This window comes from Pseudophryne corroboree, chromosome 7 (genome assembly GCF_028390025.1).
Source record: "Pseudophryne corroboree isolate aPseCor3 chromosome 7, aPseCor3.hap2, whole genome shotgun sequence".
In the NCBI taxonomy this organism is placed as follows: domain Eukaryota; kingdom Metazoa; phylum Chordata; class Amphibia; order Anura; family Myobatrachidae; genus Pseudophryne; species Pseudophryne corroboree.
The window spans coordinates 228,267,629-228,282,519 of record NC_086450.1 but is presented as its reverse complement, the minus strand read 5'-3'; the positions used below and the strand labels follow the sequence as shown (position 1 = coordinate 228,282,519).

General features: G+C 46.4%; 1 protein-coding gene across 6 annotated transcripts in view; it reads left to right on the top strand.

Moving 5' to 3' along the window:
* The window catches only part of LOC134945009 (ras guanine nucleotide exchange factor F-like), a 54,672-nt gene extending 46,629 nt beyond the window's left edge, over window positions 1-8,043 (top strand). For all 6 annotated transcript variants that reach the window (XM_063933991.1, XM_063933990.1, XM_063933989.1 and 3 more), the window contains one exon: window positions 5,707-8,043. In XM_063933991.1, the coding sequence (XP_063790061.1) occupies window positions 5,707-6,316 (610 nt within the window). In that variant the 3' untranslated portion in view covers window positions 6,317-8,043. The remainder of the gene's footprint in view (window positions 1-5,706) is intronic.
* The last annotated feature ends 6,848 nt before the right edge of the window (window positions 8,044-14,891 follow it).

The window sequence follows — 14,891 nt, the reverse complement described above, 5'->3', positions numbered from 1 at the left end:
CGGTACTGCTGTGTCGACATGTATGATGAGGATAATGATGTGGAGGCGGAGCAAATGCCTGTGAATGTGATGTCACCCCCTGCGGGGTCGACACCAGTGTGGATGGACTTATGGAAGGAATTACGTGACAGTGTCAGCTCCTTACATAAAAGGTTTGACGACATACGACAGCCGGCTACTCAGCTTGTGCCTGTCCAAGCGTCTCAAATGTCATCAGGGGCTGTAAAACGCCCGCTACCTCAGATGACAGATACAAATGTCGACACGGATACCGACTCCAGTGTCGACGATGATGAGACGAGTGTACCCTCCAATAGATCCACCCGTTATATGATTGAGGCTATGAAAAATGTATTACACATTTCTGATGATACCCCAGGTACCACAAAAAAGGGTATTATGTTTGGTGAGAAAACTACCAGTAGTTTTTCCTGCATCTGACGAACTAAATGAGGTGTGTGAGGAAGCGTGGACTTCCCCAGATAAGAAATTGATCATTTCTAAACGGTTAGTGGCTGCGTACCCTTTCCCGCCAGAGGATAGGTCACGCTGGGAAACACCCCCTAGGGTAGATAAAGCGCTGACACGCTTATCAAAGAAGGTGGCACTACCGTCTCCGGATACGGCCGCCCTAAAATAACCTGCTGATAGAAAGCAGGAAAGTACCCTAAAAGCTATATACACACACACTGGCATTATATTGAGACCCGCTATTGCATCAGCGTGGATGTGCAGTGCTGCTGCTGCTGCGTGGTCAGACTCCCTGTCGGAAAACATTGATACCATGGATAGGGACAATATTTTGCTAACAATTGACCATATAAAAGACGCGGTCTTATACATGCGTGATGCACAGAGGGATATTTGCCGGCTGGCATAAAAAATAAGCGCTATGTCCATTGCCGCCAGACGGGGGTTATGGACTAGGCAATGGTCAGGTGATGCCGACTCCAAGCGGCACATGGAAGTTTTACCCTATAAAGGGGTGGAACTTTTTGGGGAAGGTCTTTCAGACCTCGTTTCCGCAGCTACTGCTGGGAAATCGACCTTTTTGCCACTGGCTACCCCACAGCAAAAGAAGGCACCGTATTATCAGGTACAGTCCTTTCGGCCCCAGAAAAATAAGCGGGCTAGAGGCTCATCCTTTCTGCCGAGGGGCAGAGGAAGGGGGAAAAAGCTGCAGCACACAGCTAGTTCCCAGGAGCAGAAGTCCTCCCCTGCGTCCGGTAAGTCCACAGCATGACGCTGGGGCTGCTCAGGCGGAATCGGGAACGGTGGGGGCACGTCTCAGGTTTTTCAGCACACAGTGGGCTCTCTCACAAGTGGATCCCTGGGTCCTTCAAGTAGTATCTCAGGGGTACAGGCTGGAATTCGAGACGTCTCCCCCCCGCCGTTTCCTAAAATCTGCCTTGCCGGCAACTCCCTCTGCCAGGGAGGCAGTGTTGGTGGCTATTCAAAAACTGTATTCACAGAAAGTGATTGTCAAGGTACCCCTCCTTCAGCAAGGAAAGGGTTACTACTCCACAATGTTTGTGGTACCGAAACCGGACGGTTCGGTGAGACCCATCTTAAATTTAAAAACCTTGAACACTTATATCAAAAGGTTCAAGTTCAAGATGGAATCGCTCAGGGCGGTTATTGCGAGCCTGGAGGAGGGGGATTACATGGTATCCCTGGACATCAAGGATGCGTACCTGCATGTCCCCATTTACCCTCCGCACCAGGAGTACCTCAGATTTGTGGTACAGGACTGTCACTATCAGTTCCAGATGCTGCCGTTTGGGTTATCCACGGCACCGAGGGTCTTTACCAAGGTAATGGCCGAAATGATTATACTCCTTCGCAAGAAGGGAGTTTTAATTATCCCGTACTTGGACGATCTCCTGATAAAGGCGAGGTCCAAAGAACAGTTGATAGTGGGGGTGGCACTTTCTCAGGAAGTGCTACAACAGCACGGCTGGATTCTGAACATTCCAAAGTCACAGCTGGTCCCGACGACACGTCTTCTGTTCCTGGGAATGATTCTGGACACAGACCAGAAAAGAGTGATTCTTCCACTGGAAAAAGCCGAGGAATTGTCATCTCTGGTCAGAGACATCCTAAAACCAGGAAAAGTGTCGGTACATCAATGCACACGAGTCCTGGGAAAAATAATAGCTTCATACGAAGCAATTCCATTCGGAAGGTTCCACGCAAGGACGTTCCAGTGGGACCTGTTGGACAAATGGTCCGGGTCCCATCTCCAGATGCAACAGCGGATAACCCTATCGGCCAGAACCAGGGTGTCACTGCTGTGGTGGCTGCAGAGGGCTCATCTACTAGAGGGCCGCAGATTCGGAATACAGGACTGGGTCCTGGTGACCACGGTTGCCAGCCTTCGGGGCTGGGGGGCAGTCACAAAGGGAAGAAATTTCCAAGGACTGTGGTCAAATCAGGAGATTTCTCTTCACATAAATATCCTGGAGCTAAGGGCCATTTTCAATGCCCTAAGCCAGGCAAGACCCCTGCTTCAAAACCAGCCGGTACTGATCCAGTCAGACAACATCACGGCGGTCGCCCATGTAAACAGACAGGGCGGCACGAGAAGCAGGATGGCGATGGCAGAAGCCACAAGGATTCTCAGATGGGCAGAGAATCATGTGTTAGCACTGACGGCAGTGTTCATTCTGCGAGTGGACAACTGGGAAGCAGACTTCCTAAGCAGGCACGACCTCCACCCGGGAGAATGGGGACTTCATCCAGAAGTCTTCCAAATGCTGGTCAACCGGTGGGAAAAACCACAGGTAGACATGATGGCGTCCCGCCTCAACAAGAAGTTGAAAAGATATTGCGCCCGGTCAAGAGACCATCAGGCGAAAGCGGTGGACGCTCTAGTGACACCATGGGTGTACCAGTCGGTTTATGTGTTTCCTCCTCTACCTCTCATACCCAAGGTACTGAGAATAATAAAAAGGCGAGGAGTGAAAACCATACTCGTGGTTCCGGATTGGCCAAGAAGAGCTTGGTACCCGGAACTTCAAGAGATGCTTACAGAGGACCCTTGGCCTCTGCCGCTCAGACAAGACCTGCTGCAGCAGGGACCCTGTCTGTTCCAAGACTTACCGCGGCTGCGTTTGACGGCATGGCGGTTGAACACCGGATCCTGAAGGAAAAGGGTATTCCGGAGGAAGTCATCCCTACCCTGATCAAAGCCAGGAAGGATGTCACCGCAAGACATTATCACCGCATTTGGCGAAAATATGTTGCTTGGTGTGAGGCCATGAAGGCCCCGACGGAGGAATTTCAACTGGGTCGATTCCTGCACTTCCTGCAAGCAGGGGTGACGTTGGGCCTCAAATTGGGGTCCATAAAGGTCCAGATTTCGGCTCTGTCGATTTTCTTCCAAAAAGAACTGGCTTCACTGCCCGAAGTTCAGACTTTTGTCAAAGGAGTACTGCATATTCAGCCTCCTTTTGTGCCCCCAGTGGCACCTTGGGATCTCAATGTGGTTTTGGCATTCCTGAAATCACATTGGTTCGAACCACTTAAGACTGTGGATTTAAAATATCTCACGTGGAAAGTGGTCATGCTGTTGGCCCTGGCGTCGGCCAGGCGGGTTTCAGAATTGGCGGCTTTGTCTTGTAAAAGCCCTTATCTGATTTTCCATATGGATAGGGCAGAATTGAGGACTCGTCCTCAGTTTCTCCCAAAGGTGGTCTCAGCTTTTCACTTGAACCAACCTATTGTGGTGCCTGCGGCTACTAGGGACTTGGAGGATTCCAAGTTGCTGGACGTAGTCAGGGCCCTAAAAATTTATATTTCCAGGACGTATCACCCACCAAGCTGGGTGCTCCTGCTTCTAAGCAGTCTATTGCGCGCTGGATTTGTAGCACTATTCAGCTGGCGCATTCTGCGGTAGGCTTACCGCAGCCTAAATCTGTAAAAGCCCATTCCACACGGAAGGTGGGCTCATCTTGGGCGGCTGCCCGAGGGGTCTCGGCTTTACAACTTTGCCGAGCAGCTACTTGGTCGGGGGCAAACACGTTTGCAAAATTCTACAAATTTGATACCCTGGCTGAGGAGGACCTGGAATTCTCTCATTCGGTGCTGCAGAGTCATCCGCACTCTCCCGCCCGTTTGGGAGCTTTGGTATAATCCCCATGGTCCTTACGGAGTCCCCAGCATCCACTAGGACGTCAGAGAAAATAAGAATTTACTCACCGGTAATTCTATTTCTCGTAGTCCGTAGTGGATGCTGGGCGCCCATCCCAAGTGCGGATTGTCTGCAATACCTGTACATAGTTATTGTTACAAATATCGGGTTTTGTTGTGAGCCATCTCTTCAGAGGCTCCATTTGTTATCATACTGTTAACCGGGGTTCCTATCACGTGTTACATGGTGTGATTGGTGTGGCTGGTATGAGTCTTACCCGGGATTCAAATATCCTTCCTTATTGTGTCAGCTCTTCCGGGCACAGTTCCTAACTGAGGCTTGGAGGAGGGTCATAGGGGGAGGAGCCAGTGCACACCAGATAGTCCTAAATCTTTCTATAGAGTGCCCAGTCTCCTGCGGAGCCGTCTATTCCCCATGGTCCTTACGGAGTCCCAGCATCCACTACGGACTACGAGAAATAGAATTACCGGTGAGTAAATTCTTATTTTTTTATTGTATTGGTGTTGTTTCCACCATCAGAGCACAGGGAACCCCAATTGGTATACCACGTCCCCTTGTATGGCGAGAAAGCTCCTGGCAAGGTGCCTTTCTCCGCTGCACCCTGGCACAGGTGGTTATTACCAATCGTAGTCCATGTGGATGATAAAGTATAAAAAAAGGTGTAAGAAAGACAATAAAAAAAAAAAAGAGTTGTGTCGACCATTGCCATGTCAACCATTTGAACCAGTCACCCTTTCATTGGTTGACCTTTTGTCCATGTCGACCTATTGACTGTTGACCTAGACATTGGAACCCTGTTAAACTGACATATACTCTTGTTTGTCTCATTTGTGGCTTAAATATGTCTTGTGCATGAGGAGGCAATGGGCTATATTATTTGTAAGGTTATTATTACAATGCAAGTGCTATCACATGGGACTACAATTGAAAGTATGGTGATTATTCCTGATATCTGGAGACATTGGAATGTATTGTTTTGTTCTTAAGCCAAAGGTTCCCAAACGCGGTCCTCAAGGCACCCCAATGGTCCAGGTTTTAAATGTATCCATGCTTGGACACAGGTGACTTAATTAGCACCTAAGTCAATTTGATTTAACCATCTGTGCTTGAGCCATGGCTATACCTAAATCCTGGACTGTTGGGGTGCCCTAAAGATTGCTTCAGATTGTCCTGTTGTAGAAACTTTTGCATGCAGCACGAATCTAGTTTGAAACTTGTGCTTCCCTGGAGGACTGGGTGCAGTTGAGCAAAAGAAGACACACTTGCCTAGCAATTTTCCACTTTTGTTTTTAAATCAACAAAATATGACTATGGCTGCACACTTTCCTTTCTTACACAGTGTAAAACGCTATAGTTGTAGAGGCAATTGCGTTTCACAGCCTGGATAGTTCTCAGTTTTACATGGAGCATCAGCAAAGATTGAGAATATGATTATCTGACTTTCAAGGTTTTTGTTTTATTTTTATTTTTTTGCAAGTGTGTATGTTTTATGGTCTAGCTTGCTGTCCTATGTTATGTCCTTTACAGAAACTGTTGATCTTTTATTTGAACAGCTCAACACCTCCTAGAATGGTTGGACATGCGTCAGTCATCCACCAAGGCTGTTTGTGGATTGTTGGGGGTGGTTTACCATCCCGCTCCCCAACCAATAATTTGTGGAAATACCATTTTACTTCTCGCTCGTGGAAGAAATTTTCCAAAGGGATGGAGATTGTGGACTGTGCAAAGATGTATCACTGTGTAATTGCAATGGGTTGCAAATCGAGGATTCAATCTACATTTCCTGGGGGGAGTGTTGATACTCCTGAGACTGATGTACATTATTCTCTGCAGACATGGGGTGCCAATAAAGTGGCATCAATTACTGACTCAGAGATAATAGAAATGAAAACCTTTAAAGAACGTCCAGTGAGCCCTGTATTATGTTCCTGCTCGTCAAAAGCTCAAATGGATGAGTGCCATCTTCTTGCCAGCTATGAGAATGAATCTTTCACTTACCATGGAGAAGAAACAGAAGCGGATTATCAGCAGACAGCCTTGGAGTGTAGGACACAGGCTGAGAGTCAGGATGTTTTACTAGTTATAGGAGGAAAACCTCTCGCCAAGCACTGTAAGATCTCAATGTGTCAAATTAAAATGGGGGTAATATCTGATGTTAATTAGCAATGCTCCCAGTATAAGGGACTTTGGTTACTGTGTAACAGTCGCAAAAACACTCCAGGAGATACGTATTGTAGAGATGTAGAGCCAATGTTTTAAAAGTAAAAATGCTACACATTATGCTTATGGTGATCAATATAGGGAACCTTTATACTGCAAACTGAAGTTCTGAGCTGCTTCCACACAGGAATTTACATCCTATGTACTGTCACCTCTATTATATTACAAGAATCACATATCTAGAGTGGACGTGACTGGCATTGGAGAAAGATGTATCGCCTAGTGTCAAAATGTTGGTGAAAAGAGAAACACTTATTCTTAAACAGTTGAGTTACAGCAAAGCATCACACCGCAATAGTATATTTTTGTTTTTTATTTTATGCTTCATGAAAAGGTTACTTAATGTATTCTATGGTAAATGAATCCAGCGAGGGCTACACTTCATTTTATGAGCTGTTACAAAATGGTGTAAACTGCATGGACTAAGAAAGCCAGAATAAACAGATATCGGGACAGTGTAAAACAGAATGACATTTCATACAGGGAGACCTACTCTGTCAGACAATTATCTAGAATTATGGATCCAGTAGACGGTCTGCTGATCTCCTTTACTGCTGCATAATCACTCGCCAACATTAAGTTTATTTTAGGTAGATAGATATTATTATTTAATATACATTTTGCACAACCTGGTGGCATCACAGGAAATGAAGGAACCTAAAGACCAGAGTGATAAAAAAAATAAAAAAAGCACACACAAAGAATGTAAAGAAACATTACAGGGATCATACATTTAAGACTTACAGTATACCTTAGATTTTGCATGTTGGCAGAATAATTTCTTTCAAAAGTAGAGTTTTATTATTCTTTGGAAATCCTGGTTTCTAGAGAAAATAATGTGAATATAAAGAAGTAATGTAGCTAGTGTATTTCTGACTGATGTGTTAAAAATGGAGATTAAATTACAAGAATGGTCTGCAAACATTCATCTAGTTTTGCAAATTTCTAAACCATTTTCTATTTTTCTCCTAGTTTCAGAATACAGCTGAATGTGTGCAATATATTGATTTTTTTTATAGTATTGTAAAATGTCTTGTCAATATTTTTATATAACCAAATGTTTTAAAGAGTCTTCCTTTTATATAACCAGAAATTTATATGCAATTTTGTGTTGTAATTAAATATTTTATAATATAATCTGCCATAACACAGAATGGTCTTTGATGTGCTTAATAACGTAACATTACAGATGTGGCATTTTAGACATTTGTTTTGTGATACACACTCCAGCATAATTTTTGCTATAGATCAGGGGTTAATCAGGAAAAGGGATTACTCTGCGCCAAAAGACACTATATAAAACCACAGTGTGCAGTCTGTCATGTGTAGTAATTGACTCAGTAAGACTTCAGATATATGTAACCACTTTTATATTTGGTCTGTTAAAAATAACAAAATTAAACACACACATATAACATATACTTTGTAACAATAAATTACTCTCTATGGAAGCAATGTAAATAATATACAATATATTTAAAACTAACTTGTTGGCTGTTTGGTTGGAATTAAATTACTTAACACTGGCGTCCCAGTGTCAAATTGAGTGAAAAAGTCCCGCAATGTAATAATGCAGTATCTTGATAAATGACTTACAGAAATTGCAGTGTATAATTACCCATGTGCTGGTTCCTGGAATAATTAAATGCAGGGTCCGTTTTGTAGAATAATGCACATATGCAGATAATCAATATGGTATAGAATTACCGTTCAAAAGGCAAAGCACACCCTGGTTGTTTACTTTGTCAGGAAGCCTCTAGGATTATTTCCACGTCGCGGGCAATGAACCTCACAGCGGAGGACAATGGTGAGTACCCGATGTAAGCAGGTGGAATCCTGGATGTAATTGAGGCAGCTATGAACAGCCGTGAGCGGTAATCAGCTGGTGCCCGCTGGCTTTGATGACGGTAAAAAGCCGTTAACGGTGAACGTTGCGGGATGCCGCCGGCTGTGAACACCTGTCAGAAGCCTCAAGCGGTGTTATCAGCGGGTAGTCGCCGGCTGGAGCGCCCGGTGTGCAGCGTGCAAAAGTGTACTGAGACTGTAAGGAGCAGTAGGTCCGCTCTATGGACAAGTTGAACCAAACAGAGAACCAAAGTGGAGTGGGCGTCAACGCGTTTAGTTTCCTAGGCAACTGGAGACTTCCTCAAGACGGATGCCTCCCCTCTCATTGATCCCGGATTTATACTTGTCTAATAACTCTATTCACAACGGCTGTGTCAATTTAGTAGATACTATCACTAATTTGGTGTGTTTATAAATAATAGAAGAAATATATATACACATCAACATAACTAATTATAAAGACCAAATTTGCATACATTTAAGCATATACTGAGTCAATCCACCAGAGTTGTTTTACACTTTATAACATTTTACTTCTGATTAATTAAGCCTAATTAACTTGTTTTGTCACTTAATCAGACAGCGTGCTTATTCTGCATTCCTGAATTGTCTAATTACTTTAGTGTTAAACATAAGTAGATTCATAGAAAGAGTGACCTTTTAGATGAAAACGGACCCTGCATTTAATTATTCCAGGAACCAGCACATGGGTAATTATACACTGCAATTTCTCTGACGTCCTAGTGGATGCTGGGAACTCCGTAAGGACCATGGGGAATAGCGGCTCCGCAGGAGTCTGGGCACAACTAAAAGAAAGCTTTTAGACTACCTGGTGTGCACTGGCTCCTCCCACTATGACCCTCCTCCAAGCCTCAGTTAGATTTTTGTGCCCGGCCGAGCTGGATGCACACTAGGGGCTCTCCTGAGCTCTTAGAAAGAAAGTATATTTTAGGTTTTTTATTTTACAGTGAGACCTGCTGGCAACAGGTTCACTGCAACGAGGGACTAAGGGGAGAAGAAGCGAACCTACCTGCTTGCAGCTAGCTTGGGCTTCTTAGGCTACTGGACACCATTAGCTCCAGAGGGATCAACCGCATGGAACTGGCCTTGGTGTTCGGTCCCGGAGCCGCGCCGCCGTCCCCCTTACAGAGCCAGAAGCAAGAAGAAGTCCGGAAAATCAGCGGCATGAAGACTTCTGTCTTCACCAAGGTAGCGCACAGCACTGCAGCTGTGCGCCATTGCTCCTCATACACACTTCATACTCCGGTCACTGAGGGTGCAGGGCGCTGGGGGGGGGGCGCCCTGAGCAGCAATAAAAACACCTTGGCTGGCAAAACAATCACAATATATAGCCCCAGAGGCTATATATGTGATAATTACTCCTGCCAGAATCCTTAAAAAAGCGGGAGAAAAGTCCGCGAAAAAGGGGCGGAGCTATCTCCCTCAGCACACTAGCGCCATTTCTCCCTCACAGCTCCGCTGGAAGGAAGCTCCCTGGCTCTCCCCTGCAGTCTACACTACAGAAAAGGGTAAAAAAGAGAGGGGGGGGCACTAAATTTAGGCGCAGTAAATATTATAGCAGCTATAGGGGACATAATTCAGTTAGTCCCTGCATTATTTAGCGCTCTGGTGTGTGCTGGCATACTCTCTCTCTGTCTCCCCAAAGGGCTTCTGTGGGGTCCTGTCCTCTGTTAGAGCATTCCCGGTGTGTCGGTACGGCTGTGTCGACATGTTTGATGAGGAAAATTATGTGGAGGCAGAGCAGATGCCTATAGAAGTGATGTCACCCCCTGCGGGGCAGACACCTGAGTGGATGGTTTTATGGAAGGAATTACGTGCAAGTGTCGACTCCTTACACAAAAAATTTGACGACATGCCAAATGCGGGACAGCCGGCTTCTCAGCTCGTGCCTGCCCAGGTGTCTCAAAGGCCATCAGGGGCTCTAAAACCCCTGCTACCTCAGATGGCAGACACAGATGTCGACACGGATACTGATACCAGTGTCGACGACGATGAGTCTAATCTAATGTCCACTAGGGCCATTCGTTGCATGATTAAGGCAATGAAGGAGGTATTACAAGGGTATTATGTTTGGGGAGAAAAAACTACCCGTAGTTTTTCCCCCATCTGAAGAATTAAATGAAGTGTGTGAAGAAGCGTGGGCTTTCCCCGATAAAAGATTGGTAATCCCTAAAAAATTGCTAATGGCGTTCCCTTTCCCGCCAGAGGATAGGTCACGTTGGGAAACAATTCCTAGGGTGGATAAAGCGCTCACACGTTTGTCTAAAAAGGTGGCACTTCCGTCTCCGGATACGGCCGCCCTAAAGGAGCCTGCGGATAGAAAGCAGGAGGCGATCCTGAAGTCTGTATATACACACTCAGGCATTATACTTAGACCAGCTATTGCGTCAGCATGGATGTGCAGTGCTGCCGCTGCATGGTCAGATTCCCTGTCAGAAAATATTGACACTCTATTCTCCTAACCATAGAGCATATAAAAGACTCAGTCTTATACATGAGAGATGCACAGAGGGAGATCTGCCGGCTGGCATCTAAAATAAGTGCATTGTCCATTTCTGCTAGGAGAGGCTTATGGACTCGGCAGTGGACAGGGGATGCAGATTCCAAAAGGCACATGGAAGTTTTGCCTTATAAGGGTGAGGAGTTATTCGGGGATGGTCTCTCGGACCTAGTTTCCACAGCGACAGCTGGGAAGTCAGCATTTTTACCCCAGGTTCCCTCACAGCCTAAAAAAGCGCCGTTTTATCAGGTACAGTCCTTTCGGACTCAGAGAAACAGGCGAGGAAAAGGCGGGTCCTTTCTGTCCAGAGGCAGAGGTAGGGGAAAAAGGCTGCAACAAACAGCAGGTTCCCAGGAGCAAAAGTCCTCCCCCGCTTCTTCCAAGTCCACCGCATGACGGTGGGGCTCCACAGGCGGAGCCAGGTACGGTGGGGGGCCGCCTCAAAAATTTCAGCGATCAGTGGGCTCGCTCACAGGTGGATCCCTGGATCTTGCAAGCAGTATCTCAGGGGTACAAGCTGGAATTCGAGGCGTCTCCCCCCCGCCGTTTCCTCAAATCTGCCTTGTCGACAACTCCCTCAGGCAGGGAGGCTGTGCTAGAGGCAATTCACAAGCTGTATTCTCAGCAGGTGATAGTCAAGGTGCCCCTACTTCAACAAGGACGGGGTTACTATTCCACACTGTTTGTGGTACCGAAACCGGACGGTTCGGTGAGACCCATTTTAAATTTGAAATCCTTGAACACATACATAAAAAAGTTCAAGTTCAAGATGGAATCGCTTAGGGCGGTTATTGCAAGCCTGGACGAGGGGGATTACATGGTATCCCTGGACATCAAGGATGCTTACCTGCATGTCCCCATTTATCATCCTCACCAGGAGTACCTCAGATTTGCGGTACAAAATTGCCATTACCAATTCCAGACGCTGCCGTTTGGACTGTCCACGGCACCGAGGGTGTTTACCAAGGTAATGGCGGAAATGATGATACTCCTACGAAAAAAGGGAGTTTTAATTATCCTGTACTTGGACGATCTCCTAATAAAGGCGAGATCCAGGGAGCAGTTGTTGGTAGGAGTAGCACTATCTCAGGAGGTGCTACACCAGCACGGTTGGATTCTGAATATTCCAAAGGCACAGCTGGTTCCGACGACACGTCTACTGTTCCTGGGAATGATTCTGGACACAGTCCAGAAAAAAGTGTTTCTCCGGGAGGAGAAAGCCAAGGAGCTGTCATCTCTAGTCAGAGACCTCCTGAAACCAAAACAGGTGTCGGTGCATCACTGCACGCGAGTCCTGGGAAAGATGGTGGCTTCTTACGAAGCAATTCCTTTCGGCAGGTTCCATGCCAGAATCTTTCAGTGGGACCTGTTGGACCAATGGTCCGGATCGCATCTTCAGATGCATCGGCTAATAACCCTGTCTCCAAGAACCAGGGTGTCTCTGCTGTGGTGGCTGCAGAGTGCTCATCTTCTCGAGGGCCGCAGATTCGGCATACAGGACTGGATCCTGGTGACCACGGATGCCAGCCTTCGCGGCTGGGGGGCAGTCACACAGGGAAGAAACTTCCAAGGACTATGGTCGAGTCAGGAGACTTCCCTACACATAAATATTCTAGAACTAAGGGCCATTTACAATGCCCTAAGTCAGGCAAAACCCCTGCTTCTACACCAGCTGGTACTGATCCAGTCACAACATCACGGCGGTCGCCCATGTAAACCGACAGGGCGGCACAAGAAGCAGGACGGCAATGGCAGAAGCCACAAGGATTCTCCGATGGGCGGAAAATCACGTGCTAGCACTGTCAGCAGTGTTCATTCCGGGAGTGGACAACTGGGAAGCAGACTTTCTCAGCAGGCACGACCTCCACCCGGGAGAGTGGGGACTTCATCCAGAAGTCTTCACACTGATTGTAAATCGTTGGGAACGGCCACAGGTGGACATGATGGCGTCCCGCCTAAACAAAAAACTGGAGAGATATTGCGCCAGGTCAAGGGACCCTCAGGTGATAGCGGTGGACGCTCTAGTGACACCGTGGGTGTACCAGTCAGTTTATGTGTTCCCTCCTCTGCCTCTCATACCAAAGGTACTGAGAATAATAAGAAAACGAGGAGTAAGGACAATACTCGTGGTTCCGGATTGGCCAAGAAGAGCTTGGTACCCGGAACTTCAAGAGATGATCTCAGAGGACCCATGGCCTCTGCCGCTCAGACAGGACCTGCTGCAGCAGGGGCCCTGTCTGTTCCAAGACTTACCGCGGCTGCGTTTGACGGCATGGCGGTTGAACGCCGGATCCTAAAGGAAAAGGGCATTCCGGAGGATGTCATTCCTACGCTGATTAAAGCCAGGAAAGATGTAACGGTAAAACATTATCACCGCATATGGCGGAAATATGTTGCTTGGTGTGAGGCCAATAAGGCCCCAACAAAGGAATTTCAGCTGGGTCGATTTCTGCACTTCCTACAGGCAGGAGTGACTATGGGCCTAAAATTAGGCTCCATTAAGGTACAGATATCGGCTCTGACGATTTTCTTCCAAAAAGAACTAGCTTCACTACCTGAAGTTTAGACATTTGTAAAAGGAGTGCTGCATATTCAGCCACCCTTTGTGCCTCCAGTGGCACCCTGGGATCTCAACGTGGTGTTGAATTTCCTAAAATCACATTGGTTTGAGCCACTAAAGACCGTGGATCTAAAATATCTCACGTGGAAAAAGGTCATGTTATTGGCCTTGGCTTCGGCCAGGCGTGTATCAGAATTGGCGGCTTTGTCATTTAAAAGCCCTTATCTGATTTTCCATATGGATAGGGCAGAATTGAGGACTCGTCCCCAGTTTCTCCCTAAGGTGGTATCTGCTTTTCACTTGAACCAACCTATTGTAGTGCCTGCGGCTACTAGCGACTTGGAGGACTCTAAGTTACTGGACGTAGTCAGGGCCTTGAAAATTTATGTTTCCAGGACGGCTGGAGTCAGGAAAACTGACTCGCTATTTATCCTGTATGCACCCAACAAACTGGGTGCTCCTGCTTCTAAGCAGACTATTGCTCGCTGGATTTGTAGCAAATTCAGCTGGCGCATTCTGCGGCTGGACTGCCGCATCCTAAATCAGTAAAAGCCCATTCTACAAGGAAGGTGGGCTCATCTTGGGCGGCTGCCCGAGGGGTCTCGGCTTTACAACTTTGCCGAGCTGCTACTTGGTCAGGGGCAAACACGTTTGCAAAATTCTACAAATTTGATACCCTGGCTGAGGAGGACCTGGAGTTCTCTCATTCGGTGCTGCAGAGTCATCCGCACTCTCCCGCCCGTTTGGGAGCTTTGGTATAATCCCCATGGTCCTTACGGAGTTCCCATCATCCACTAGGACGTCAGAGAAAATAAGAATTTACTCACCGGTAATTCTATTTCTCGTAGTCCGTAGTGGATGCTGGGCGCCCGTCCCAAGTGCGGATTGTCTGCAATACTTGTACATAGTTATTGTTTAATAAAGGGTTATTGTTATGAGCCATCTGTTGAGAGGCTCAGTTAAATTTCATACTGTTAACTGGATATGGTATCACGAGTTATATGGTGTGATTGGTGTGGCTGGTATGAGTCTTACCCGGGATTCAAAATCCTTCCTTATTGTGTCAGCTCTTCCGGGCACAGTATCCTAACTGAGGCTTGGAGGAGGGTCATAGTGGGAGGAGCCAGTGCACACCAGGTAGTCTAAAAGCTTTCTTTTAGTTGTGCCCAGACTCCTGCGGAGCCGCTATTCCCCATGGTCCTTACGGAGTTCCCAGCATCCACTACGGACTACGAGAAATAGAATTACCGGTGAGTAAATTCTTATTTTCTGTAAGTCATTTATCAAGATACTGCATTATTACATTGCAGGACTTTTTCACTCAATTTGACACTGGGACGCCAGTGTTAAGTAATTTAATTCCAACCAAACAGAGCCAACAAGTTAGTTTTAAATATATTGTATATTATTTACATTGCTTCCATAGAGAGTAATTTATTGTTACAAAGTATATGTTATATGTGTGTGTTTAATTTTGTTATTTTTAACAAACCAAATATAAAAGTGGTTACATATATCTGAAGTCTTACTGAGTCAATTACTACACATGACAGACTGCACACTGTGGTTTTATATAGTGTCTTTTGGCGCAG